We start from the raw sequence: 26,551 nt of genomic DNA, 5'->3' as shown, positions 1-26,551 counted from the left end.
TCGCTATAAACCTCAACCTGCCAGCTCTGCACTGCAATGAGTGCAGGGCAACCAAATAAATGGCAGCCTCAGCACCATGTGCTCCACTAACAACATAACAGGCCTAGAAGCTAAACCAGTGTTTCTCAAAGTGGATTCCAGGGACTCTGTGGGTTCCTTTAAGTCTGTAACTCTGACAGTGTACGAATGGAACCAAATGGACCCCAACGGGTCCATTTGGTTCCATTCGTACACTGTCAGAGTTAAAGGGCCGGGGAGACCTTGAAATGTAAAAGTTTGAGAAACACTGATGAAACAAAAACAAGATAAAACGCCCGTCAGCGAGAGACAGCTTTGGAAAGAAAAAATGTCCTTTGCAAATAAATAGTAGTGAAATTATATTATCCACGAATGGTTATTCCTTTTCCTCAAAAAAAGCAAAGATGGAAAAATCTCCTTTTTGCTGCACTGAGAAGTAAGTGCTGCTGCGCTGCTGTCCTGTTTCTGTCAAGAGATCCATGGGTAGATTCTCTATTTTATAGTCCAATGATGGTGCTTTTTGAATTCCCCCGTTTCTGTTCTCTCAACCAAAGACCAACTTTTCTTTCTTTTTCAAAGTGTGAAGTCCTGCATCATGACCATCAATATGCATCATCATCATCATCATCAAGGTTCCATGATCGTCCGTGCGTAATTTGCGTAAAAGACTCACCTTGTTGCTCTGCGTTGAGGCGAGTGAAAACCGGGAGAGGTGAAACTCTTGAGTGAATGTCGAACCTCTTGGTGCCTCGCTGCCTTTTATACCCGCCTGCAACACCATTTACAGCCCGGCCAGGATGGGAAGGCCTGAATCTGCAGGAAGGGAAAAATGTGTCTAGTAGTACCAAGCTATTTTTGGGGGTCTTCTCTTCGTTCGGCGGGGGGGAGGGAGGCGGAGGGGGGCTAACCTGCTGCCATGTGGTGCGGGTGCCGCCGACCCCGCCTGCCACCATGAGGCCTACCTACCCCTCTCGGCGTGAAACCCGAGCGCGCGCCTCCGATCGCCGCGACCCATGCACTAAAAAAGTGACTTCACTCGGGGAGACTAGAGGGGGGCATCGGAGAATCTGATTGATACGAAACGGCCCACGTCTGAAAATAGTGGAATGTCCTACATTTACGGCCTTCCTCCTCGGTTCGTCCGAGGTTAATAACTTGATTTATATTTGGCACGTTAAGAAGGGCGATGCCACAAATGAATGCCTATATTGGGGCATATATTGGGTTTCTGTTACGAAGCTTTTACCTAAATGCCATGTGTGAGCTCTGCACCTAAATGATCTGGATAGATAGGCCTATACTGTCTTGGGTTTTGTAGCAATTTGTTGCACATATATTGGGCTTTAGCCTTTAATTGTCGAATGTTAGGCATGTTCTAATCATGTATAGGCCTGATAGATACCTTTATTACCTATAATGTTACTACTTAAGGCCATTTTCCAAATATTGATTTAGTTCACATTTTTGAACAAAATCGCCAATTTCGAACATCAATGCCCATCAATGCCCGCCTAGCCACGTGGCACGTGATGGCACACTTTGATAAGCCCCATTAAAGATCAGGTCCGGTAGAGGGGGAGCCAGGAGGAGGTAATTAATAGGCCATTGGATCTAACCCGTTAAAGAACAGGTTTCATGCAATATCTGAAAAGCAAACCAAGCGATAAATTTGTCATCTTAAATGTCATCCCCCGGGTGATTAAGAGCGTAACGCGGCCTGCGGGGACCTGGCGTGACAGCCATCAATCAGCTTCATGAGCCGCGGGAGCCTTTCCAGGCATAGAAGCGAAGCTGTTTAATGATTCAGCTTCGGTTCAGTATTGGAGTGAGTCGGGTTTCACTGACTTCACACGCACGCACGCCACGCACGCTGCTAGCTGTCGCTGCCTGGGCCTGGCCCGCTGTGCATGGCGGCGCGCGCCGTGCGCCATGGTTGGTGCATGCGTCTTCTTCGGTGCGTCTTGACTGAGTGTCTGTGGCCTTAGTTGGAAATGTGCAGGAATCATTGACACTGCAGCGTGCAGCGTGTGTGTGTGTGTGTGTGTGTGTGTGCGTGTGCGTGTGCGTGTGCGCGCGCGCGCGCACGCACGTGTGTGTGTGTGTGTGTGTGAGGTGAGGGGCCAAGTGTCTCCACAAGTAGATTTAGGGGTTGGAGGTTGGAGTTATGCCAATTTAGCTTACTTGCTTGCAGCGTCGTTATCGCTGCACTGAAAATAGCAGATCTACAAGCTGATCACAAGGCAGACACATTGCATTGTGTGAGTTTGCCGATCTGTTGATTTATTTCACTGTTCAGGCTATAGGGTTAAAATGGCATATATGAAAATGTTCAAATGTAGGTGTCCTCACAAACATATAGTAATAGGAGAAAACCTGTGTGTGTGTGTGTATGTGTGTGTGTGTGTGTGTGTGTGTGTGTGTGTGTGTGTGTGTGTGTGTGTGCGCGCGCCTGGGCGCTTGCGTGCGTCCGCGCGCACGTGTGTGTGTGTGTGTGTGTGTGTGTGTGTGTGTGTGTGCGTGTGCGTGTGCGTGTGTGGTGGCCACCACCGGCGAGCGTGCGCGTGTGAACAAGTTAGCAATATGTATTTATTCATACACTTGGCCTGGTTCCAATATGATTGCATTTCAATGCCGTGCGCGAATTCTACACGGCTCAACTTTAAGCAGTGGTGCGAGGCCAAGTACATGTACTTGAGTAGACTGCTGTGATGTAGGCCTACTTGAGTTTAGAAAAATAAAAAATAATCGAAAATTTACAAATTATTAGTTTTTTGACTATACTTCCAGCACAGAAAGGAAGTTTAAGGAATGAATTATGGGGTGAGCGATTTTCTTTTGTTAAATAAGTGTTAAATAGATCTATATTCTGTATATGCCTATACTCATTGCCATGTAGACCAGTGGTTCTCAACCTTTTCAGGCTTTGACCTCCAAAATAATCATAATTTGAACTGGGGACACCCCCACCCTGACGAGCACTAAGAGTTGCGGAATTACATTTTGTATAACATGGTTCATGGATCTACATGCCATGTAGATCGGCTATTTTCACAATTTCTGTCTCAAATATGTGACAATTTGGCCAATGTTTCATGTGTCACTTTAAATGTGCAGATACCCTCTATACTTAAACTTTATGTTGGTTTGTTTACTGCTGATTGAGAAAACAAAGTTGCACATTAAGTTAATCATCTGGGGTCTCCATGTCTCTCCAGCTCTTTATTATTAAACAGAAAATGCATGTTCAGGTCATTCAGGATATACAGGCCTACAGATTAAACAAGTGAAATTGGAAGTGATGACGCCAGCGGCGTCAGTTCAGAAAAAGCATTGCACGCGTGCAAGACACCAGTCATGTTGCCATACCTTAGCAACAGGCACGATTACAGTACATTTTATTATTTCCCCCTGTAGCCAAGGTATGGCAGCTGCCATAGCTTGCCATACCCAATTGACGCCTCTGGATGACGCAAAGAAATTAGCATACAAAATTGGAACTGGAACGCCATAAGAAAATGAAGCTGATAAATGGGTAGGCCTATACTCTCTCCTGATTGGCTGAAAATGTGACACCTATAGTAGTCCTGAAAATGTATTGTCTGTTTATTAAGCTGGAGCCTGGAGGGTCTTTGGGAGACTTTATGAGTTCTCCTGTATTTTAATTCAACTTTCACTTAAATGTATATTGAGTTAATATTTGACCATGGGGTATCTACTGTATACTTCAAGACTCAAGTACTGGTGCTCAAATACTTTGTCCACCACCGCACATTTCTCATCAAGCAAATAGGACGTCACTATAGCCTATATTTAAAACCATCTTTTTGTGAGAACCAAGTGCGGACATTTGAGTGCCAATAATCCAATCAACCTGTTTTAAAGACTAGACGTCGAGTTTAAATCCTTTGTAGCCATTGATGTGATAGATTTATTTTGTTTGTGCAAGATGAATCCATTGCTTACACAACTAGCCACATATTGCTTGCCTTTACGCACAAACAAACAAGTCAATGCAATCAAATTAGTCTCCTTAATTGTGATTGAATAATCAATATATCAATTGTATCCATTGCGTGGCAAATTAATTGTCGTTGTGACATTTAGAAATGTGATCGAAATGTCTCCAGCTGTCTTATATTGGGCTAATAGGCTACGACTTGCGCGTAAAATGGAATTTTGGATTATTGATATTTTCTGTGAGTCTCTTAATTTCTGAAATCAACCTCACATATCTCGACAAACTGGTGTTTGGATGTAGCCTTAATTTCTGAAATCAACCCCACATATCTTGACAAACTGGTGTTTGGGTGTAGCCTTACATTAAGACATCCTACCGAGACTTGTGCATTGTGACGTTGGGGCGTCGGTACCGTCGCCCTAACGTGACGATTGTCTTAATGTAAGGCTGGTTTGGATGGTAATAATAATGCACTAACATGGGTCTTCCATCGCCTGTTCTCCTCGTCAGCATGCGTCTGTCTGTCCATCGTTGTCAACGTCATCATCCACCAGAAAGAGAGCCGTCCTCTGTTTCTCAACATATGGTCCAGGGACCACCAGTACTCTTCTCATTTTGGTATGTAGGATACTCTTCTTGCACTAATGCAGAACAAAAGTACTCAGATTCTTTACTTAAAGGAGTAGTTCACCACTTTTCAACCTGTCTTCATATAATAGGTCCTCACTAATGTTCATGATAAAATATCACCATTTTTTTCTACTCAGTCCAAGTCTCCTAGGAGAGCTGTGGGAAGTTCAGAATCCATCGTCTTGTGACATCATCATTTTCCAAAAATAAATATTTAATCAATATTTTTGAAAAAAATATTTCGATATTTATTATCGCGAGAACAATGGCTTCCACTTTAAAATTGCAACTTTTCAGGAATAGAAAGCCTGCAGTTCCTATAAACTGGATGGGTTTCTGACCTGCCCACAGCCCTCCTCTGAGAAAAAAAAAAGCTATTTTTGAATGAGGACCAATTATATGAACATAAGTTTAAAAGTGGTGGAGTGCCCCTTTAAGTAAAAGTATCAATAATGCCACGTAGAAATAGCCTACTCTGTTACCCTTTTCACAAGTTTTCAAATGCAATAATATTGTATTTGAACATTATGTATAAAAGATATTTTGAAAATAGCAGATCTACAAGCTCATTATTTTTGTGCCAGAGGCCTTCAGAACAGAAGTCAAGCTCCCAATCCATCGCATCACAGCGCTTTGTGAGCTTGTACATCTGCTATTTTTGAGTATAGCCAAAATATAGGGTTAAAGTGGTTAAAGTGATTCTGATTGACACATTGTTCTGCATGGGGACCCTCTGGAACGCCTTCAAAGACCCGGGGGAGTCCCCAGACCCCACTTTGAGAACCACTGCTTTAAAGATCACAGATTTCTAAACATGCTACACAAAAAACAAAGCCTACTCAGTTTTATTTTGGTAATCAGGTGCAGATCAGTCATATACTAGACTCAAGTCATATCTTGAAGTCTGTATAAGCACAATTAAACAATTAAAATAAAAAAATACACGAAAATAATAAATCGTGGATTAGTTATATTCCATTAAAAAAAAGCAGTGGTTCTCAAAGTGGGGTCTGGGTACCCACATGGGGTCCTTTAGGAGCTTCCAGGGGGTCCCCAGCAAGTTAAAAAAATCTGTGTAAACACTTTAAACCTTATATCAATCTTATACTCAGGATTTTCAAAAATATAGGCACGTATACACACATTTGTGTGATTTTAGGGCAAAATCTGTAGGAGCAGTGTCCAAAAATGTGTTTGAAAAAATTGGCCTGATGGTGTCACTAAATGGGACAGATCCATGTTGATGACATGACTTTGGAGATACTGTGTACCACTTTGCATGATTTTAGGGCAAAACCTGTAGGAGCAGTGTCCAAAAATGTGTTTTGCAAGAATCGGCGTGAAAAATGAGGTTGTGGTTTGGCAGCCAAGGAGTGTGTGTGCAAAGTTTGGCATGGAGAGTAGAACATCCTGAAAGAAAATGTCATATCGCACACAAAGAAATGATACGAAACATTTGTTTGAAATCTTTTTAATTATTACTCCATTCCATTTATTAAATAATTGATTGTTCTCACGTTTACAGACGCCTCTAACAACTGTCTGTTGGTCCATGCTTTGATGTGTCAAACAGGGAGAGGATGGGGGGGGGGGGGGGGGGGGTGCAGAATCACAGGGTCCATCTTGTCTTCTCAGGCCAGGGGGCGGGGCGGGGTGGGAATCAATCCATTCATAATAAAAAATATTATGTTCCAATTAAAAACTATAAATTAAGTCTGGCTTATATAACCTCGTTGTATATAGCGAAGTATATAAACCAGGCTTCAGGGGGGTGGGGGGGTTGGGGGGAACAGCCACAGCCATATTTATTAATTCATTAATTAATTTATAATTTCAGCAGAACGGAGAACTCTGTGGGAAAAAGAAAAGAAAAGGAAAAGCTTTAGTTGAGATATAACTGGGAAAAAAAGGACAAAACAACGCAGCGATGCAGCAGCTTACATGTGCAATGTGCATGTGTTACTGTATATTATGTTGTGCACGTGTTACTGTATATTATGTTGCGCATGTGTGGATTGTTTTAGTTTAATTGAACCACTTAACACTAACTGAATACTACTAACCGGAAGTCTGGGATATACCTCAATGTTAAAGCAGAACTATAATGTAGGTTTTATTCAAGGAATGAAACGTAATTTTGTCCAATCTATAGAGTATGTTAACACAACTATATACTTAGTATATAATATAACTTGTACAATTGGAGTGGTTGTATTTTGTCTCCCTGTTCTTCAATTCATGAGTTTCAAATCCTACATCTGCCATGTTGGGGACCAACACAACACTTCAATTTGTCTGATAACTCTGATTGGCGTAGAACTAATTAATTTGTTTGCAACACCTGTTGGTCCCCAACATGTCAGGCGTAGGACTACGGTATGTTTGAAACTTATGAATTGAGACATTTAGATCGTGTCAAAGGTCATGTTTCACCTAGACACAGGATCTGACATGAATTCTGGCCTGATGGTCTAGATTCAATTCAAGCATGCAAGCTATACTATCAGATCAATGTAAAGAAATGTCAGAACTTGCGCAAGAAACTGTGTACGAATCCAGGGTAGGAAAGTTGCGTAGTGCTTCTTTAAATTGGCCTTATTGGTATCTGGAGGTATAAATGATTTGAACATTTGTGAAAGCTCCAATTGTGCACTATATTTGCTTTTTCGTGACTTAAAATGTTCACAGTTTCACAATGAACGATGGTGACAGAGATACGTGACGTAGGCCTACACTTGCAAATATAACTGGCTTGACCAGTAAGGTACAAAATAACAATATCACATAGGATCCACAATGCAGAAAATACAATGGGTAAAGAAAACAAACAATCAAACAAACAAACAACATTCATACCCCTTTCCACTAGGGCTGCGAATCTTTGGGTATCCCACTATTCGATTCGGAATCGATTCTTGGTGTCACGATTCACAATTTTTTCTGATTCTTTCAAATCCAAACGATTCGAATTCAGAAGCGATTATTTTCCGATTTAAAAACAATTTTCCATTCAAAACGATTCTTTATTCAAAATGATTCTCTATTCAAAATGATTCTCTATTCAATTCATATCAGGATCTACTCTAGTCTGCTGGCATGAAAGTACATTTACGTAGCTTTTATAATTGTAAAAGTGTTATCAACTTATTGCAATAATTGTAAACAAACAAAGGTAAATCCAACATGTTTGATTTATTCATGCTTGCACACATTCTTTTAACTTGTACAAACACAACATAATATCTAATAAATTATCGTAATAAAAAAATCATAATAGAAAATCATAAAATAAAAATCATAACATCTAATAAATAATAATTAATACAAAAATAGATTTTTGAAAAATGAGAATCGATTCTGAATCTTTTCCTGCACCCCTACTTTCCATTGTGTGCTATTTTTGCAGCCACTGTCATTTCAGCACCACTGTCCACTGGACAGCTCCCTCTAACCACCTCTTACTGGGTTGTGAGTTTAAAAACAATTCACCCTTTGTCAGCCTTCTGATTGGTCTCTGACTGACCAACCAGCAGGCTCGTTCTGCCTTGTCCCACCCTGGTTCCACTTTTTGTATTATGTTGAATTAGCTAAATATCATTTTTTAACATTTATAAACATGCCCAGTCACTATATTGCTCCTGAGAGGCTCCTTTTTATTAATTTTTTTCTCTCTTTTTTTTTTTTTACTGAAACCAAGTTTAAAATGGCAATTTTATGGCAAGGATGAATTGTTTGGTTTTCTCAGTTGATTTCAAAAGAGCTTTATTGGCATATGGAGGGTAACATGTCCTTAGGTCAAACACCCTTTGGTCGGACCACCAAAACCTAACCTTAACTCTAACCCTAACCTCAGTAAAACTTTGCCTAAACCTAACCCAAACCCTAACCCTAACCCTAACCTCAGACAGGGCTTTCTTAATAATAAAATATCATATACCGGTAATCCGGTATCAATATGTGCTGTCAGTGTGTTGATGTGAGGGAGTATGACCATATATCACGATAGAGATGTTTTTTGTCCCACCCAGGGGTCATCGCCATGTTGGCTTGTGCTGGACATTTTATTCAAAATCCCATTTTTGCCACGGAAATGAATGGACAATAATATTACCAGAAACACAATGAGCTAGCCCTGAATGACCATAACAGGTCTGTAAATCTGAGAGTGTTCAAATGGAACCAAATGGACCCTTATGGGTTAATTTGGTTCCATTTGACAGGGGGGAAGGAACACGAAGTGTGGAAGGAACACGTTATTCCAACCAGTTCCGTTCCCTCCACTAGGCGCCCCGGCTGGCCAGGGGGAGGCAGTATAGAGTCCAGGATTACTGCATGTTTTTTTTGTGAGGGTACCTACCTAGTACCTACCCTAGGGGACACGGGGAGAACATGCAAACTCCACACAGAAAGGCCCTTTCTCTAACCCCACCTATAGGTTATGGGCACGCGGAGGAGAGAACACGCCCCCCCCCGCGTCCCCAGCGGGAATCAAACCCAGGACCTTCTAGCTGTGAGGTGATGGTGCTGCCGACTGCGCCACTGTGAACCCCCCCCCCCCCCCCCCCCCCCATATTGGTGTGTTTCTACGTGAGTATATACTGCACCTTCCAACCCGATCTTTCCGTCTCCGTCTTTATCTCCTGCGTTCATCAGAGTCTTGGTCTCGGCGACGGTCAGCTCCCTGGCCCCCGGAGAGAAGTTCTGCAGGAACAGTCTGGTGACAGGGAGAGAGAGAGAAATAACATAACCACTTAAAACCTTATATGGTTGGCCCGGAGTCCCCCAGGGCTCTAGTCTAGAGTAGTGTCTTTTCAGTTTTTCTGCTATTGTGGGTGAAAGCTTTTGCTGAAAACATCAGATCGACAAGCTTGGGGAGAGAGATATGGGGAGAGAGATATGGGGAGTGACACGCATCAAAGGTCATAGGGAACAGGACTCGAACTCGCGACACGCTGTCAGGCATCAGAGCCTATGTGGTATGCACCTGGACCACTAGGCCAGCGGGCGCCCCCTAATTGTCTTCTATTTAACCTCTTTTCTATAAGCACTTTTGACTCTGCCTCTTGTACTTTGGGCATGTCATTTTAAGCTTGATTGTTCAAAAAAATATTTGAACTATCCTAATAATAATCAGAAATGCACTCTGTCGAGGTGCCAACTTGCGTACCACTGGCATCACCAGGAATGCTGGTCCCTCATTGGCTGCCTGTTAATGATGACGTGGCCAGAAATGCTGGTCCCTGATTGGGCTACAGGCTTAAACAAACAAGGACACCGACATACATACGCAGCCAAACGCAGTACTTGCACGCTCTGATGTCAATAGTAATAGTAATTGTAATCATAATTGTGGGCTCGCTAAACGGCGAGACCAGTATGTTATACCAAAACGTTGTAGGTCAAGTTTATTCTCCTCAAAAAAATGACTGACAGTACACAGGCAGGGCCTTTAGCCAATGAGGAGCAGCGTTCTTGGTGACATCACCGCCAACACCCACATGAAATCTTTGGGCGACATGAAATCTTGCGGTATGTTCTCCCAAATCTTTATATCGGGGATCTGAGGGATTGAATGTATAGGAAAACTAATGTTGGAGTGCCCGTTGGGCAGATCTTTATGCCCATATGTTGGAGTGCCCGTTATAGATCTTTGTGCCCATATATGGTTTTCCATGCGAGCCCACACTGTTTCGTAGGAACAGTATTTCTAGTTATAAATATGAATCCCAATATTTTCAAAATATTTCAATAATATTTTCAAAAATGTAAATTCTCATGAATAGCAAACATATTAGATCTACAAGCTCACAATGTTGTCGCCATGGTGTCACTCTGTACAACCTCATCATCGTCGCCACAATTTGCCATCTCCAATAATAATGCCCCTCCCCCTTCCATTCCGCATTATTGAACTCAACCTTTAGCCAAAGTGTCCCATTCATATCATGCTGCACGGCCTGGGGCAGTGAACTACATTATCATCACACACACACACACACGCACGCACGCACGCACACGCACACACACACACACACACACACACACACACACACACACACACACACACACACACACACACACACACACACACATGCATTCACAAATGCTTCAGTGTAGTAGTGTGTGTGTGTGTGTGTGTGTGTGTGTGTGTGTGTGTGTGTGTGTGTGTGCCATTCATTCATCGCGCCACACGCCTGAGGACCTGTGAGAGAGCAGTGAACTAAATTATCATCAACGGCCACCAGCAAACACACACGCTCACGCACAAGTGCATACACACATACACACACACACACACACACACACGCACACAGACAGGGACGTGCAGAGAATGTTAGAATGTTAGAGAGGCAGGGGCTGAAATTTCTAAAGGGGCCTTTTGGTGAAATAGCGGTCGTGCTGCGACGTGCTGCGTGCGACACATGTTGCGACGCGTTGTGAGCTTGGAGGTCCGCTATTTTCACACTGAACTAAGCATAATCAAGTCAATATACTGGAGATGTGATTTACAGCATGGATTTCTACACAGCGAGGGCAATTCTTTCAACATGCTGCACACGCTGCATTCAAGTTCAGGAGAGTTTGGACAAGGCAGTTCTCTTGAACGCTGCCTTTGGGTATGGCAGGGAAAGTTAGCCTCGCAACAGCCAGACTCTCCCAGGGGAGAGTCTGGGAGTTCTCCGTAGACAATGCATTACGCAATGACGTAGTTACTCACTTTGACTGACAGGTCCAGTCAGTAGTCATCAGCGCATCAAAACATCGTCGGGAGAACATCAAATACGTCTTTTCCAGACAGAAATTCCAAAGGTGCAAACTGTTGTTCGTTTTTAAGTTATGAGATGCCGTTGATTTCAGATAAAACTTCGCTTAATGCAGCTTTTATTTGCGTTTTGTGAACTCGCATCGGACATGGGGTCCGCCATGTTTGTTGTCAAAATGCGAGAGCTGTAGCAGCCGCTCGACCAATCAGGAGCGGTGTGAGGCGGGTTCGCTTGAAATGCAGCCTTTTGATTGGAAATTAGAAAAAAATTGCTAATAAAGAGGCTCAATGGGAGGGACACCAGACCGAGAAAGGAAGCACATTGGTGATGACGTAGCTCGGGATGGCTTGCGAGGCTAAGGGAAAGTGGGAATTTTACATTTCTTTCACCACAGTAAAAAAGGCATTCACAGTCTGGACAGGGCACTTTTTACAAACAAGTAAAAGGGCAAGCCCCCTTTGATGTTTGTGTGTGCACGTGCCTGCACCCAGAGCATCCTTAGTCAGTTCTTAGTCAGTTCTTAGTCAGTTCTTGCCCTGATGAAGACCTCACAGTCGAAACACTTTGTCTCACAGAGCAGGGGTCTTCAACGTTTTCAGGCCAAGGACCCCTTAGTTGAGATAGAGATGAAGCAGGGACCCCTTAGCTGGGAGATGAAGCAGGGACCCTCACAACCTTTTCATGGATTATATAGTTGCATCTTTTGACAGCACAATCATCAGTGTATTTTGGATTCATGTCAATTTGTTTTCAGATATTTAACCACTTGAACCGTCAAAGACACACAAAGATTTGGAGGACCCCCTGTAGTAACTCTGAGGACCCCATAGGGGTCCCGGACCCCCTGCTGAAGAGCCCTGTCACAGAGCATGCTTACTTGAGCTCCTCCTCCTCGATGTACCCGCTCCTGTCCTGGTCCAGGGCGGTGAAGACCTCCTGCACCTCGCTGGTACCGGTCAGACCCACCGCCAAGAAGAACGACTTGTAGTCAAACGAGCCTGGAGCTGCTCAGAGGGAGAGGGAGAGGGAGAGGGAGAGGGAAAGGGAGAGGGAGAGGGAGAGGGAGAGGGAAAGGGAGAGGGAGAGGGAGAGGGAGAGGGAGAGGGAGAGGGAGAGGGACATGTAGAGAGAGGAGAGAGAGAGGGGGGAGAGAGAGAGAGAGAGAGAGAGAGAGAGATTGTATTTGAAAAGCACTTTATACAACTTTTTTACCCCCATATCAGCCCATATTAGAAGGTATGCGTATGCATAAAGTGAATGGCAAATCGAGTGTGAGTGGAAAACTGAGTTTAAACCACTAAACCAAACCACATAATAGTAGTAATTCTAGTCATACTAATACTAGTAAGACGCCTCAGGGCGACAAGCGCCATGTCTTGGCCATCTGGCCAGTGATGTATATCGGACCAGTTACCCACATATGGAGAGCCCTGGTACCCATATATGGAGATCCATGTACCGTATATGGAGATATGTTGTGAGACCCCAAACATGCTCAATTATTCGTTATGTGAAAGTCCTATGACATCTATGACATCTGACATCATACATACAATCCCTTTTATGCCCATACATGGAGATCCCTGTCTGTAGAACCAGCCACACAGATATGGTCTGTCTTGGCCATCTGTCTTGGCCATATATGGATCAGGGTGTGGTAGGTTGCCGTTGTGGCCTCCAAATATGGGCATTCCCATATGAAGTCCTGTTATATATGAGCTTAATATTGATGACATCAGGGATCTCCATCATGTATGGGCAGAGTGGAGTGGAGTGGTTCCCCTGACATCACGGTGAAGCCAGAGTGTGATGTCAGAGCGGCAAACCCATTCTGTTAGAGTGGTTCCCCTGACATCACAGTGATGTCAGAGCATGATGTCAGAGCGACAAACCCATAGAACATAAAAAAGTGTACACGTCCAGAAGTCCAGACGTCCAGAAGTCCGGAGTCAGCATGTGCCGTTTCACATACTAAACTGCGACCTTCGGTCGCAATGACTGGCTGACACAACACATAGGACAAATCACACCTAGTGTGAAGTGAGAGGTGCTATACAGGTATATGTGTTAATTTCATTAAGCGTCCCACGTGGGAAACCGTTAAGCGCAGAAACAGAAATTCATAAAATGGGTGGGGGAAAGGAGCTGTGTTTCAATGGATCCATTGTAGTTATCATTTAATCACATGCTCTTGTTAATGCTTTTCATTGGTTCAATATCTATATTAAAAACAGCACAAAACATCAAAGTTGAAATATTGGAGATACCTCCCCATTCTGCCAGACAACAACGATGTAAGCAAAGATCCAGCATCCCCTCTCTTTCTGGGGAGCACGCACGCACGCATGCGCATTGCGCATGCGCACACGCACACGCACACGCACACGCACACGCACACGCACACGCACACGCACACACACACACACACACGCACACACACAGCCCAGATGAGACTAAAAGCTTCCAAGTTGTTAGTAAGCTCGTAGCCGAGAGAGAGAGAGAGAGAGAGAGAGAGAGAGAGAGAGAGAGAGAGAGAGAGAGAGCAGAGAATGTTAGCTGAAATTTCTAAAAGGGCCTTTTGGTGGAATTGAAATATTGAAAATAGCAGACCTCCAAGCTCACAACTATTTTGGGTACTTGATACCACACTAAACTAAGCATAATCAAGGCAATACTGAGGGTTTGGACATGGCAATTCTCTTGAATTTGCATTTCTTTCACCATAGCATTCATGGTCTGGAGAGGGCACCTTTTAAAGAGGGATAAGAAGGGCAGGGGCTCAAGCCCCCTTTGATGTCTATGTGTGCACGTGCCTGAGAGAGAGAGAGAGAGAGAGAGAGAGAGAGGGAAAGAGAAATAGAGTAAATGTGCGGGTAGTGAGAGAAAGAGAGAAAGAGAGAGAGAAGAGTGATCAGTTGAATGACATGAGTGGCGTGGTGGTATAGTGGTGTGGGGGGGATGAATAGCCATGTCACATTCACTCATGCGCTCAGATGACTCTCATTCTCCAGCAACCATGACATTTACCAATACACAGCCCCCGTAGCGCCGCGTAGCTGCTGCATCACTGCATGCGTGGCGCGGCCATACAATCCACCGTGCCATCCTATACCCCCATAGAGGCTTTGCTGCACAATTATGCCACTGAGACGCTTGCTGTCGACACACTGACACGGGACCCACGGCGCTGGTATTTAATGTGACCGAGTGAGTGGATGGAGGGGGGAACCAGGCGCTCGTGGATTCTATGGGATTGTCACTTTCAATGCATTGAGTATATAGACATCCATCCATCCCCCCCTCCCCTAAAGCAACACAAAGAATACACAGATGAGTGTCGTGTCGCCCCTAATGTGACCCTTTCTGCTGGAGAAAAGGACCCTATAGCAGTATAGCTGAACTCTTGAATGTGTCAGGACTGCTGTTGAGAGCTGTCCTATTTAGTCCAGTAATTTTAGGCCAAAATTAGGCTAAACCTAAAACAAATTGCAATAGTAGCAAACTCAACTGATTTTGTATCCTCAATATGTCCTTAGTGAGAGAAAAAAAGTCCCAAGTTATCCCACCAGGGGAAAGTTTTGAAAACGACCTACCTACCTTCTCTTACTATACACTACACTATAAAGGAAAAAATTACTCCCAAAAAAGCTGCTTTAAGTGGGATGTGAGGGGTCAAACTAGGGGTTTTTAATTATTCTGAATCCATTGCAAGCATTTGTTTTGCACGAAAAACATTCCTTGGGTTAAAAACGGACCCCAAAAGACTGTGAAAATTGATGACTCATCACTAAACCATCGTTTTGAGGGGCCATTTCTTGCCCAAGGAATGTTTTTCGTGCTAAACAAATGCTTGCAATGGATTCAGAATAATTAAAAACCCCTAGTTTGACCCCTCACATCCCATTGAAGCAGATTTTTTGGGAGTCAAATTTTCCTTTATAGTGTAGTGTATAGTAAGTGAAGGTAGGTAGGTCGTTTTCAAAACTTTCCCCTGGTGGGATTCCTTGGGACTTTTTTTCCCTCACTAAGGACATAATGACGATACAGAATCAGTTGAGTTTGCTACTATTGCAATTTGTTTTAGGTTTTTTCATATAATGACTGGACTAATTTGACTTCATATTTGACTTCATATTTGTGTTCTTGCACCTGTTTTATCTATATTTTAAAGTACATGGAGGCCATAGCAATCCCTTCGATAATTTATGAAGTCTATGCAACTGCTGGAAGCTTTTCAAAACACAAATGCAATTTGAGAAAGTGAGTAATTTTAATTATGAACAAAAATGTTTGAGAGATGTGGGCCTACTCCTGCATTTATAGATCATAATATTATACCGTACATCACACTTATATAGCCCAAAGTCACGTAATCAGGACTCATACTGTAACAGAAATTAAATTGAAGGGATAGGGTCGATCATCGATCAATCAAGGATGGAACTTTAACTTCAGTAACAATAACTGTTACTTGTATCTTGTCTTTCGTTCATAGGATGTAGCTCCAGATGCCTCACAGAACTGAGAAATGCCAGACAAGAACAACAATTTATCATATTATATGTTATAATACTTCAACTTCAAACTTCAAATCGCTTTATTTTTCCTTTCGGGAACTTGGTTTTGTGAAGTATAAATTTGAACGTGAAGCTGAAAAAGACTTTTGTGTCGACAAAGGCTGCTTATTCAGTCAGCGTTTTCTGCTGAAGCTTTCAAAAGGGTCGACATGCAAACAAGAATACTACATTCAAGTTTTATTTTTTAAACTAATGTGCATAAGTACGTCTAATACAGTGTTTCTCAACCACTGTGCCGCGGACCTTTGGTGTGCCCTTTGAAATTTGACACTGAAGTCACAATGTAAGGACTTTTAAATCCTTTTCAATACCTCAAGAAAGAAAAGAAAAAATACCATAAACTGCATCAAAAGTAATCAACAAACTATATCAAAACTGGTAAAATTCTAAAATAATATAGGAAAGAGGCAAACATTTAGAAAATAGCCACACATGCTGTATATCTAGGTGTACCCTGGGATTCTTTGGCTATGAAAAGTGTGCCCTGGCAGAAGAAAGGTAATATAAACTAATATGTGCATGCAGTAAGTACAGCTAATAGACCACTGTTTGTTAGAAGTCTTGCATCTGCAACCAGAAGAACCACAGTCACTGTAGTGCAGGGGTCTTCAACGTTTTCAGGCCAAGGACCCCTTAGCTGAGAGAGAGATGAAGCAGGGACCCCCACTACATATTGTAGCCTATACAAATGTGTGATGCAGATTTTCATTGATAGAGATAGATTCATAGACATGTTTGACAGCACTGTCATCAGTCTATGTTGGATCTGTGTTTTAGTTAACTTGATCTTTCACTCTGTACTTGGTCTGCTCTTTTTTTTTACCTCTACACCAAACCTATTTGCCGAAAATAGCAGATCTACAAGCTTGTAGATCTACTATTTTTGGCTATAGTTCTCCTCAGAATAGGGATACGAGGGTTCAAGTTGTTAATTTAAAAGAATGATCGTATCACAAAGATTTGGCGGCCCCCCTTGTGGTAACTCTGAGGACCCCCTAGCGGTCCCGGACCCCCTGTTGAAGACCCTGCTGACTGTAGTGCATAACGGGTATAAGTTTAACCCTACTGGAAATGGTATTGCAATATTGATATCGGTATCAGTATCGTCTTGATTTGACCACGCAGTTAATCAGTAATCGGATATCGGACAGGGGGAAAAAAAACGCTGTTCATTGTTGCATCTGGAATTGGATCAGACACCAGTACACAAGAAAAGAGTGGGCGCGTTTACAGTCTCACAGCATCCTGGTTTCCATTCCAACAACCCCTGCAGGTTATACCCAGTTATACTTCTTCAGAAGAAAGAAAAAGCACTAATACACAATAGGGCATTAACGACTTGTGATTTTTGCAAGTCGACTCGACTCAGTAAAAAGTTGAGTTGAAGTCGACTTTATCTTTTGATGACGTCATCAAATCACACACAAACCCCCAATTATTTTGGGGGGGTCCCCAGATGATTAACTTAATGTGAAACATTGTTTTCTTACTCAACTGTAAACAAACCAACATAAAGTTTAAGTATATAGAGGGTATCTTCACATTTCTAAAGTGCTAATTTAAGGACTTTTTAATACCTCTAAAATGACAAATTAAACATTGTCCAAATTGTCAAATATATAGTGGCAGAAATTGTGAAAATAGCCGATCTACATGCTCACAACGCCTCGCATCGCGAGGCGTTTTGAGCATGTAGATCTGCTATTTTCACAATAGAACCATGTTATATCAAATGTAATGTAGCACCGTAATATTGGATCATTCTGTCCTTGACAATAAGCAATCCTACTGTTTGAATGCTGTACAGACGCAGCTGACGCACACATTGAGCAAAAATAATGATAGAAAAAAAATGTTTTTTTTTTTTTTTTTTTTCAACTTCGACTTTCGACCTTCTCTGGTGGGAGTCGACTTGTGTAACGAAGTCGACTTGTCGACTTTTTTGTTAATGCCCTAATACACAATCGTGTCATATAATAATGCTCCCTGGAGAAAGGCTATAGAGAGAGAGAGAGGCGAGGAGGACTATATCTCAAAATGCAACGAACGGACGGACGGAGCAACAATTGACATTTGAGATTGCTCCTGGCCAGTGTGCTCTCTCTCTCTCTCTCTCTCTCTCTCTCTCTGCCCTGTCAGGCACATGTAATAGCCGGAGATAAATAATTAAGTGTTGTGTGGGATGCAAAAAAAAAAAAAAAAAAGAAATGCTGGCGTGATTTGTCTTCTGTGTGCAGGGGTGTCGCACCAAATTCTGGGCCCTGGGTACACAAGGATTCACTGCGTCATTTTGTGCTTTAACTATTGAAAAATAGCAGATATACAAGCTCACAGCGCGGCACCGAGTGCCGCGCTGCGAGCTTGTAGATCTGCTATTTTTGAAAAATCTTGAAATGTTTTGTCTTTGAAGGTTTTTTGAAAAACATATGTTTCTATGTCAGTATATATATTTGACCACGGACCCCCATCTCAAAATACTTAGTTCCAGGGACCCCCCAGAAGCAAAATTTGAGTTACAAGTGTTCGCTTAAAAAATACATAATATTCAAAGATTTGCTCACATTTTCACGACTTTTCAAAAATAGCTAAAGTACACAATAATGAAGGCCCCTCCACCTTGGGCCCTAGTAACTCAGTCGCACTTTTCCCCCCCTTGTGACGCCCCTGTCTCTCTCTGTGTGTGTGTGTGTGTGTGTGTGTGTGTGTGTGTGTGTGTGTGTGTGTGTGTGTGTGTGTGTGCGTGTGTGTGTGTGTGTGCGGTGCTGTGGGGGGACCTATGGGTGGTTACGGCTCCCCATAGCATACCCCGCTGCCCTGGTTACCTGGTCCTGCACGCACCCCCGCCCCCAACATACAGCTATACACAGCACCCATGGGACCCTATAGGACAGGTGTATGTTTATTTGTGGCAGGGTGGATGTGTGTGTGTGTTTGAGTGAGTGTGTGAGTGTGTGAGTGTGTGAGTGCGTGTACGTGAGCACGCACGGTTTCTGTGTGTGCAGAGGGATGTGGATGGATGGATGCAGGGACGTGCAGAGAATGTGAGAGAGGCAGGGGCTGAAATCTCTAAAAGGGCCTTTTGGTGAAAATACCGAAAATAGCAGACCTCCAAGCTCACCCACGCGTCGTGCTGCGGCGCATGGTGAGCTTAGAGGTCGGCTATTTTCGGTGCTTGATATCACACTGAACTAAGCATAATCAAGTAAATACTGGAGATGTGGCGTAACAGCATGGATTTCTACACAGAGAGGGCAATTCTTTCAACATAAGATGCAGCATTCAAGTTCAGGAGAGTTTGGACAAGGCAATTTCTCTTGAATGCTGCCTTCAGGTATGGCATGGAAAGAGGGTAGGGGTGTAACGATACATTTTAATAGCGATTCGATACATATCACGATAGATGGTTAACGATACGATACATGGACGATATTGGTTCATTCATGGCATTACGATACGATTCGATTCAATGATTTAAAGTCGATATAGTAACTAAACACAGTGATTATCTGCCAAATACATGGACATTGTATATTGACAAACCTGCACCTTGACATGAACCCAGAGATTACACACATTTATCGATAGACCAGTGTAGTTATATGCAAAGGAAAAGTAATTAAACCCCTCCTTTTCATTTCTTCTTCTTAAAAATGCTAAATACAATGCACAAGTAGGTAGTATATCGATACAATCGATTCTTTGCACTGCCGATTCGATACGATACAAAATAAAACTATACGATTTAGCGGTTTTCTTTTCGATATACTTAGATTTTTTTAGTTAAAAACGATATTTCGATACAGTTACTATATCGTTACCATATCGTTACACCCCTAAAAGAGGGTCATTTGCGTTTCTTTCACCATAGTAAAAACTGCATTCACGGTCTGGAGAGAGAGGGCACTTTTTACAGACGGATAAAAGGGCAGGGGCTCAAGCCCCCCTTTGACGTCTATGTGTGCACGTGCCTGGGTGGATGGATGTTTTCTATCTTCTATCATGTTTGTGTGCATGACTACACCCTGTCTGTGTGAGTGTGCGCGCGCGTACGCGTCGTGTGTGTGTTTGTGCGTGTGTGTGCGTGTGTGCTTCCTCATGCATGAAGCAAGCAGCAGCCTGACTCACCTAGACAAGCCTGGACGGCGGTCTTGATGTCCTGGTCACTCAGCATCCCTGCTAACGCCATGGTCCTCTCGTCTCCGTGTGTCCTGTTCTGTGTGTGTCTGTGTGCTGCAGGGGACACGCGGAAACAAGTGACACTAAAGAAAACCAGCGGCAGGCTCAGGTGTGTGTTTCAGGATGACAAGCCATGCACGCACATCCTCTGTTTGTCAAATTAAAAAAAACACACACACGCTTTGCGTGCCAGATCCACAACCTTGTCGCAGGAAGAATAGTATCGGATATCATGGAACGGTTTGGATTACGCGGCACAATCCGACTGACTGCCCACACTTTGAGTTATGACATATTCCTCTTCCAACTCAAGTTTTCGCGCGAGTTATATCTCAGCTACATCCCTATAACCACAGCAGCCATGTATGCAAAACATATATACAAACATTTGACACAAAGAACAGAAAACAGGATTACATACATAAGGATAATACAGACAAGAGCAATAGCCTACCTCTGGCCAAACTCCTGATTAAGCCTTAAAGTCGACTGATGGACAAAGGACCTTTTTAGTCTGACCTTATTGTATGCTGGAACACCGTATCTCCTTCCTGAAGGCAGTAGTCTATATTCTCTATGCAACACATATATGTATGATACTGTGTTATATATATAATGTTATATATACAGTATATATAACATTATATATATAACACAGTATCATTGTTGTCGGGTGGAAACTTTCGTTTTTCATCCATCATTTTAAAAAATGATTTAAACGACGATCTGCGTTTTGTGCTTGTAGATCTGCTATTTTTCCACTACTTTTTTGCAAAACTCTTGTATGATGAAGCAGGGCTTTCATCTACAAACAAACAAAAAACCATACACTTGAAAGGTTTCTGCCTTTCTGACAGTGACGATACATTTAATACATAGCTATATAGTATGTATACATTTATAACACTGTATATCCAGCTGTATAAGTGTGTTTAATATTTTTTCACTCCTTTTAACAGAAAATAAAAAGATGCCAGCATGCAAACACACACAGAGAGATGCTCCATAATATCTGAATCATGCAAAACACAAAACCAATCACAATTCATCATTCATGTATTTTGCACACACAAAAAAAAGCAAAGCTCAGCACTAACCGTTTGCAGCGCGGCGTCTGTCTCCGAGTCCTGGATGATGTGTAGATCACTGAAGAAGAAGAAGAAGAAGCCAACTCAACTCCACCTCTCTCTCTCTCTCTCTCTCTCTCTCTCTCTCTCTCTCTCTCTCTCTCTCTCTCTCTCTCTCGCAGCTTGGTTGATCCAGAGTGCAAGAAGCAACCTGACGTGTGTGTCCTCAAACCCGTGGGAGCTCCCCCCCCCTCCTCCTCCTCTCCTCCTCTCCTCTCCTCTCCTCCTCTCCTTTCATCACTTCATCACTTGCACATCAGTGTTTTTTTCTTTCACCACAGCCTCTATTGTCAGACATACATTGCCATTCATTGCAGTGATATAGTGGCATGGAAACGCACATGTGCAGAAAGATGATTTCTTTATTTAAAAAGCACCATAAGTGAAGCAGCTTTCTGCTTCTACGGACCGACAGCATGGAATAAACTCCCGCTATACCTAAGACAGGCAGCCTCTGTGGATAGCTTTAAAGCACAGGTCAAGACCTATTTCTTTACTCTTGCTTTTAGCTGGATTTCTAAATTCCTGTGCTATTGAAGTCCGCACTGTTCTTAAAATGTTTTAGATGTTCTTCAATGTTCAATGTTTTTTTTTGTTTTTTTTTTGCTTTATTGTAATCAAGTGTATTTTTTTCTGTTAAGCATTTGTGCTTAATTTTCTGCTCTGTAAAGCGCTTTGAGCTGCATTTCATGTCATGAAAGGTGCTATACAAATAAAGTTTTATTATTATTATTGTTATTATTATTATAGCAGTGGGTCTTCAACCAGGGGTCCCGGGGACCACCAGCGGTCCCTGAGGAGGTTCCAGGTGGTCCACCAGCAAAATGATGCCGAGTTGGTGATCAAATGGACCCTTATAGATCTATGGTACCAACATCAATACAGCATGGAATTGTGGACAAAATCTTATCCAACGTTAACAAAATATACGGTTTGGGCCTTGAGAGGCTAAATCTCATCAAATGGTGGTTTAGCCCCCCCAAAAAAGAGATCGGAAATCTGATTCTGAATCGGTATTATTCACATCACAGGTCTACAGGTGTAAAGAAGTGCAGGACCGGAAATAGGTTTTCTTTCCCCCTTTTTTGCAACAAGCTCCATAATTTTTCGTTGTTTTCAGCAACAGAAAAATAACTAAAAAAGAAAAACTAAACATGGGACAAATCTTAGATATCTATATGCACATTCAGCTGAACAGTATGTAGCCTACATATGGTTGTGACATAAGGTGCATAAAAGGTGGTAGCACTTTAGTAGGACCACAAAGCAGCGTTTTACATGAGATGGAGTGTAGATCTGCTATTTATGGCAAAGAGATGTAGAGTGAAAAAAAGAGTGCAGAGCCAGCTCAGATCCAGTTTACTGAGCCTGTAGAGGGTTTAAACTTTAAGGGGTTAAAGCAAGCTGTGGTCTCCTAGTTTTGCTGTTTTGAATTTCTTTGGATTTGTACTGTTTTAGTTTTTCAGTTAATTAGCTTCATTTTTAATTCACAAATGTATCCCACTCCACCTCCTGTACATTATTTGAAAGATGAAAGAGTAAACTGGCAATTCATTGTGGGTTTTTGATGTATTGCATGCATATAATACCCTATATAACAATTTAAAAGAAAGAAATAAAGAAAGTGATGCAATTTTAAGAAAGTTCTATATTGAAAATATCTAAAGGGGAAAAAAGAAGGAGCTTACACCTCCCCCAAACAAACACACACACACACACACACACACACACACACACACACACACACACACACACACACACACACACACACACACACACACACACACACACACACACACACACACACACACACGCGCAACGCCCCTACCTCTTCTTTCATCATGTTTTCCCCCGCAGCTATTGTCACACAACCAGTGCAGTGATACAGTATAGGACAACCAACACCAGGCGCACAAAGATCAGTAAGATCACATACATGTACGTATAACCACACTTATCTTCTCCCAAGTATTGTACATAGAGTTACAGAGTTGCTGGGGACCCCCTGGAACCCACGTTGAGAACCACTGATCTATAGCATCTCATGAATCTGTTTTGTATTGATTTAGTTTTTACTTAATCATAGTATTTGAATTTTTTATTTTTTTGTATAGATCAGTGGTTCTCAACCTGTGGGTCGGGACCTCCAGGGGTGTCGCCAAATTATTTTGGGGGGGGGGTCCCCAGATGATTAGCTTAATGTACAACATTGTTTTCTCACTCAACAGTAAACAAACCAACATAAAATGTAAGTGTATATAGACTATAGAGGGTATCTGCACATTTCCAATGTGTCAATTTAAGGACTTTTTAATAATTCAAATTAAACATTGGCCAAATTGTATTAATAATATATATTAATATTAGAGGCAGACGTTGTGAAAATAGCCGATCTACATGCTACACGCGAGGCGTTGTGAGCCATGTTGTACAACTTGTACATCTGCTATTTTCACAATAGAACCGTGTTAGACTGACGATGGTTTACATATCGTCGTTGTCGGGTGGAAACCTTGTATGTCCAAAACCGTTGTTTTGTATTTATCATTTTAAAAATGATTTAAAATAGTGAAAATAGCCGATCTACAAGCACACAACGCCTCGCGGATCTGCTGTTTTCTTTTCTTGATTACTATTGTGTATTCTGGGCCCTGGGTACAAGGATTCACTGTGGGCCCCCCATGAATGTTCTTCGTAGGGGGAGGGGGTTTAACCCATTTAGACTGGGAACGCATTATTACGCCTTATCTTGTGCTTTAACTATTGAAAAATAGCAGATATACAAGCGGTGCCGTGCTGCGAGCTTGTAGATTTGCTATTTTTTGCTATTTATCGTGAGTCGAGGTTTTTTTGAAAAAAACTATGTTTCTATGTCAGTGGTGCTCAAACTTTTTCACGTGAAGGATCCCCAAAATTATATGTATTTGAACACGGACCCCCATCTCAAAATATTTAGTTCCAGGGACCCCCAGAAGCAAAATCTGAGTTACAAATGTTCGCTTACAAAACTTATATTCAAAGATTTGCACACGACTTTTTCAAAAATAGCAGATCTACAAGCTCACAGCGCGGCACTCGGTGCCACGCTGTGAGCTTGTATATCTGCTATTTTTCAATAGCTAAAGTATAAAATAATTAAGGGCCCTCCCTCCACCTTGGGCCCTAGTAACTCAGTCCCACTTCCCCCCTCCTTGTTACGCCCCTGTGTATATAAATTGAAAATTTGTAAATAGAACAGTTCATTATAAGACAAAGTCAACAAAATGTTTGTATTTACATTTAAACCCCAGTGAATTTACATTTATTACAACATGATCACTAACTTGGCTTTCTGTTGCTTCAACCCCAGCTCCTGGATGCTTGGCTAACGCACTTTCCTAGTCATGTATATAGTGGAGTCAAACGTGCAATATTTGTATTTGAAATGTATAGTAGTGAAAGTCATCATCCAAATACTCAAGTAAAGTTCAGATACTGAAAGGAGTAGAGTACTCAAGTCAATGTATTACTTATAGCAGTGGTTCTCAAACTGTGCGTCAGGGCCCCCAGGGGGGGTCCGCTTTTAATACTTCTAAAATGAAAAATAAGATATATGGAGATCCCTGATGTCATCAATATTAAGCCCATATCTAACAGGACTCCATGGGAATGCCCATATATGGAGCAAGACAGGCCATATCTGTGTGGCTGGTTCAGACAGGGATATCTGGCATGTATGGGCATGAAAGGGATTGTATGTATATGTCAGATGTCATAGACATCATAGGATTTTCCCATAACAAATAACTGAGTTAGTATGTTTGGGGTCTCACAGCATATCTCCATATACAGTACATGGATCTCCATATATGGGTACCAGGTCTCCATATATCTCCATAACTGGCCCGATATGCATCACTGGCCAGATGGCCAAGACATGGCTCGCTTGTCGCCCTGAGGCGTCGTACTAGTAAATAACACCATTACTGTGTCAAAAGTAATCAACAATCAGTATGAAATTAAAACATTGCAAAGTTGCAATGGCACTGCGATGTTTTGTGCCACAGGAGCATGCAGATGTGGCATGCTCCCGTAAGGTCTCAGAGGCACTTGCTCGAAAGTCATGCCCACTTGCCCCGAAAAGTAAATTCCATTATAAAATGACAGGTAAGATTTTAATTACCGCTCAATTTAACACTTCTTTATGTTCTGGGGCTGTACTCCAAATCCAAATACCTACATAGCTACCGGTGTGATTGAATATGTCCATGGTTTCACACTTGTTACATTTCACATACCAGGTGTTCAGGTGTTTAGACAGAAATCTTGTGTTGTGTTTATAGACGGTTGCGTCCCCTCTCAAATGCACTTGTCCGGTCGGGCAACCTGAAAGCAAACTTCACCTGCCCGAAAGTTTTATTTACCAGGTGGGCAAGCCTCAGTGTCAATGCCTGCAGTGTGGCTATTTTCACAATAGTTATCTGTGGAACCGAGCCAAAGTAAATGTAACAACACCTCGACTCCTACAATTCCAAGTGCTTGTCGGAGTGTGTGTGTGTGTGTGTGTGTGTGTGGGGGGTCCCAGTTCAAAATATGTTTATTTTGGGGGGTTCCCCAGTTCAAATATGATTTATATTTTTTGGAGGGTGGGGTCCTGAAATGTTTGAGAACAACTGGTTTACCAGGTTACGTTGGGTCATTCCGTGAGAAAAAGAAGCGTTTGACACCAGATCGTCAACAAAGCTGTATCCACACCGTGAGTGTCCCGTCATAAAAGCGGACAGCTTTACGGCCCTAAACCCAGAAATAACCGTTTAATGTGCGGCCAGGTCGTCTTTCCTTATCATCATTGCGTGCGTGCCTCACATGATTGACGACTGACCGACTCGACTGCACGTTAAAGAACACTTTTTAAACCACGCTTAAGACCTATTTTCTTTTTTTTACACTTGCGGCTGCTGTATCCGAAAATAGCGGATCTACAAGCTCGCCATGAATGTGCAGGTTTTGTGAGCGGGTATAGTTTGGCTATTCTAAAAAAAAAATCTTTTCGAAAATAATCAGAACATTTTAGAAACATTTTCAACAATGCAATGTTATGGTTTGAGCTTGTAGATCTGCTATTTCTTTAAATAATTTAGGGATGAAATTGAAAATGTGACAATTTTAGAGGGGGAAAAAGAATGAGAAAATATAAGTAAAGAAAAATAAATATATAAACATAAAAAATAATAATAATTAAAAGAATGAAAGTGGTTAAACATGCAAAGCTGGTTGTGCTAAGGGGTTTTAAACATGTGGTAAAAAAAAGTCATCGAGGTC

The 26,551-nt window shown here is 42.2% G+C and overlaps 1 protein-coding gene across 1 annotated transcript; it reads right to left on the bottom strand.

Annotated features, from left to right (window-relative positions):
* Positions 1-799: 799 nt before the first annotated feature.
* On the bottom strand, positions 800-20,133 carry LOC308282642 (parvalbumin beta-like; the record flags this gene model as incomplete). The annotated part of the gene is made up of 4 exons (XM_080723031.1): positions 800-831; positions 9,211-9,320; positions 12,248-12,374; positions 20,073-20,133. The coding sequence occupies 4 exons, from the start codon at positions 20,131-20,133 to the stop codon at positions 800-802; spliced, it is 330 nt and encodes a 109-aa protein (XP_080579157.1).
* Positions 20,134-26,551: the final 6,418 nt, after the last annotated feature.

Source organism: Nannobrachium achirus (genome assembly GCF_963921795.1).
Source record: "Nannobrachium achirus genome assembly, chromosome: 4".
NCBI classification, from domain to species: Eukaryota; Metazoa; Chordata; class Actinopteri; order Myctophiformes; family Myctophidae; genus Nannobrachium; species Nannobrachium achirus.
This window is presented reverse-complemented; position numbering and strand designations above follow the sequence as displayed.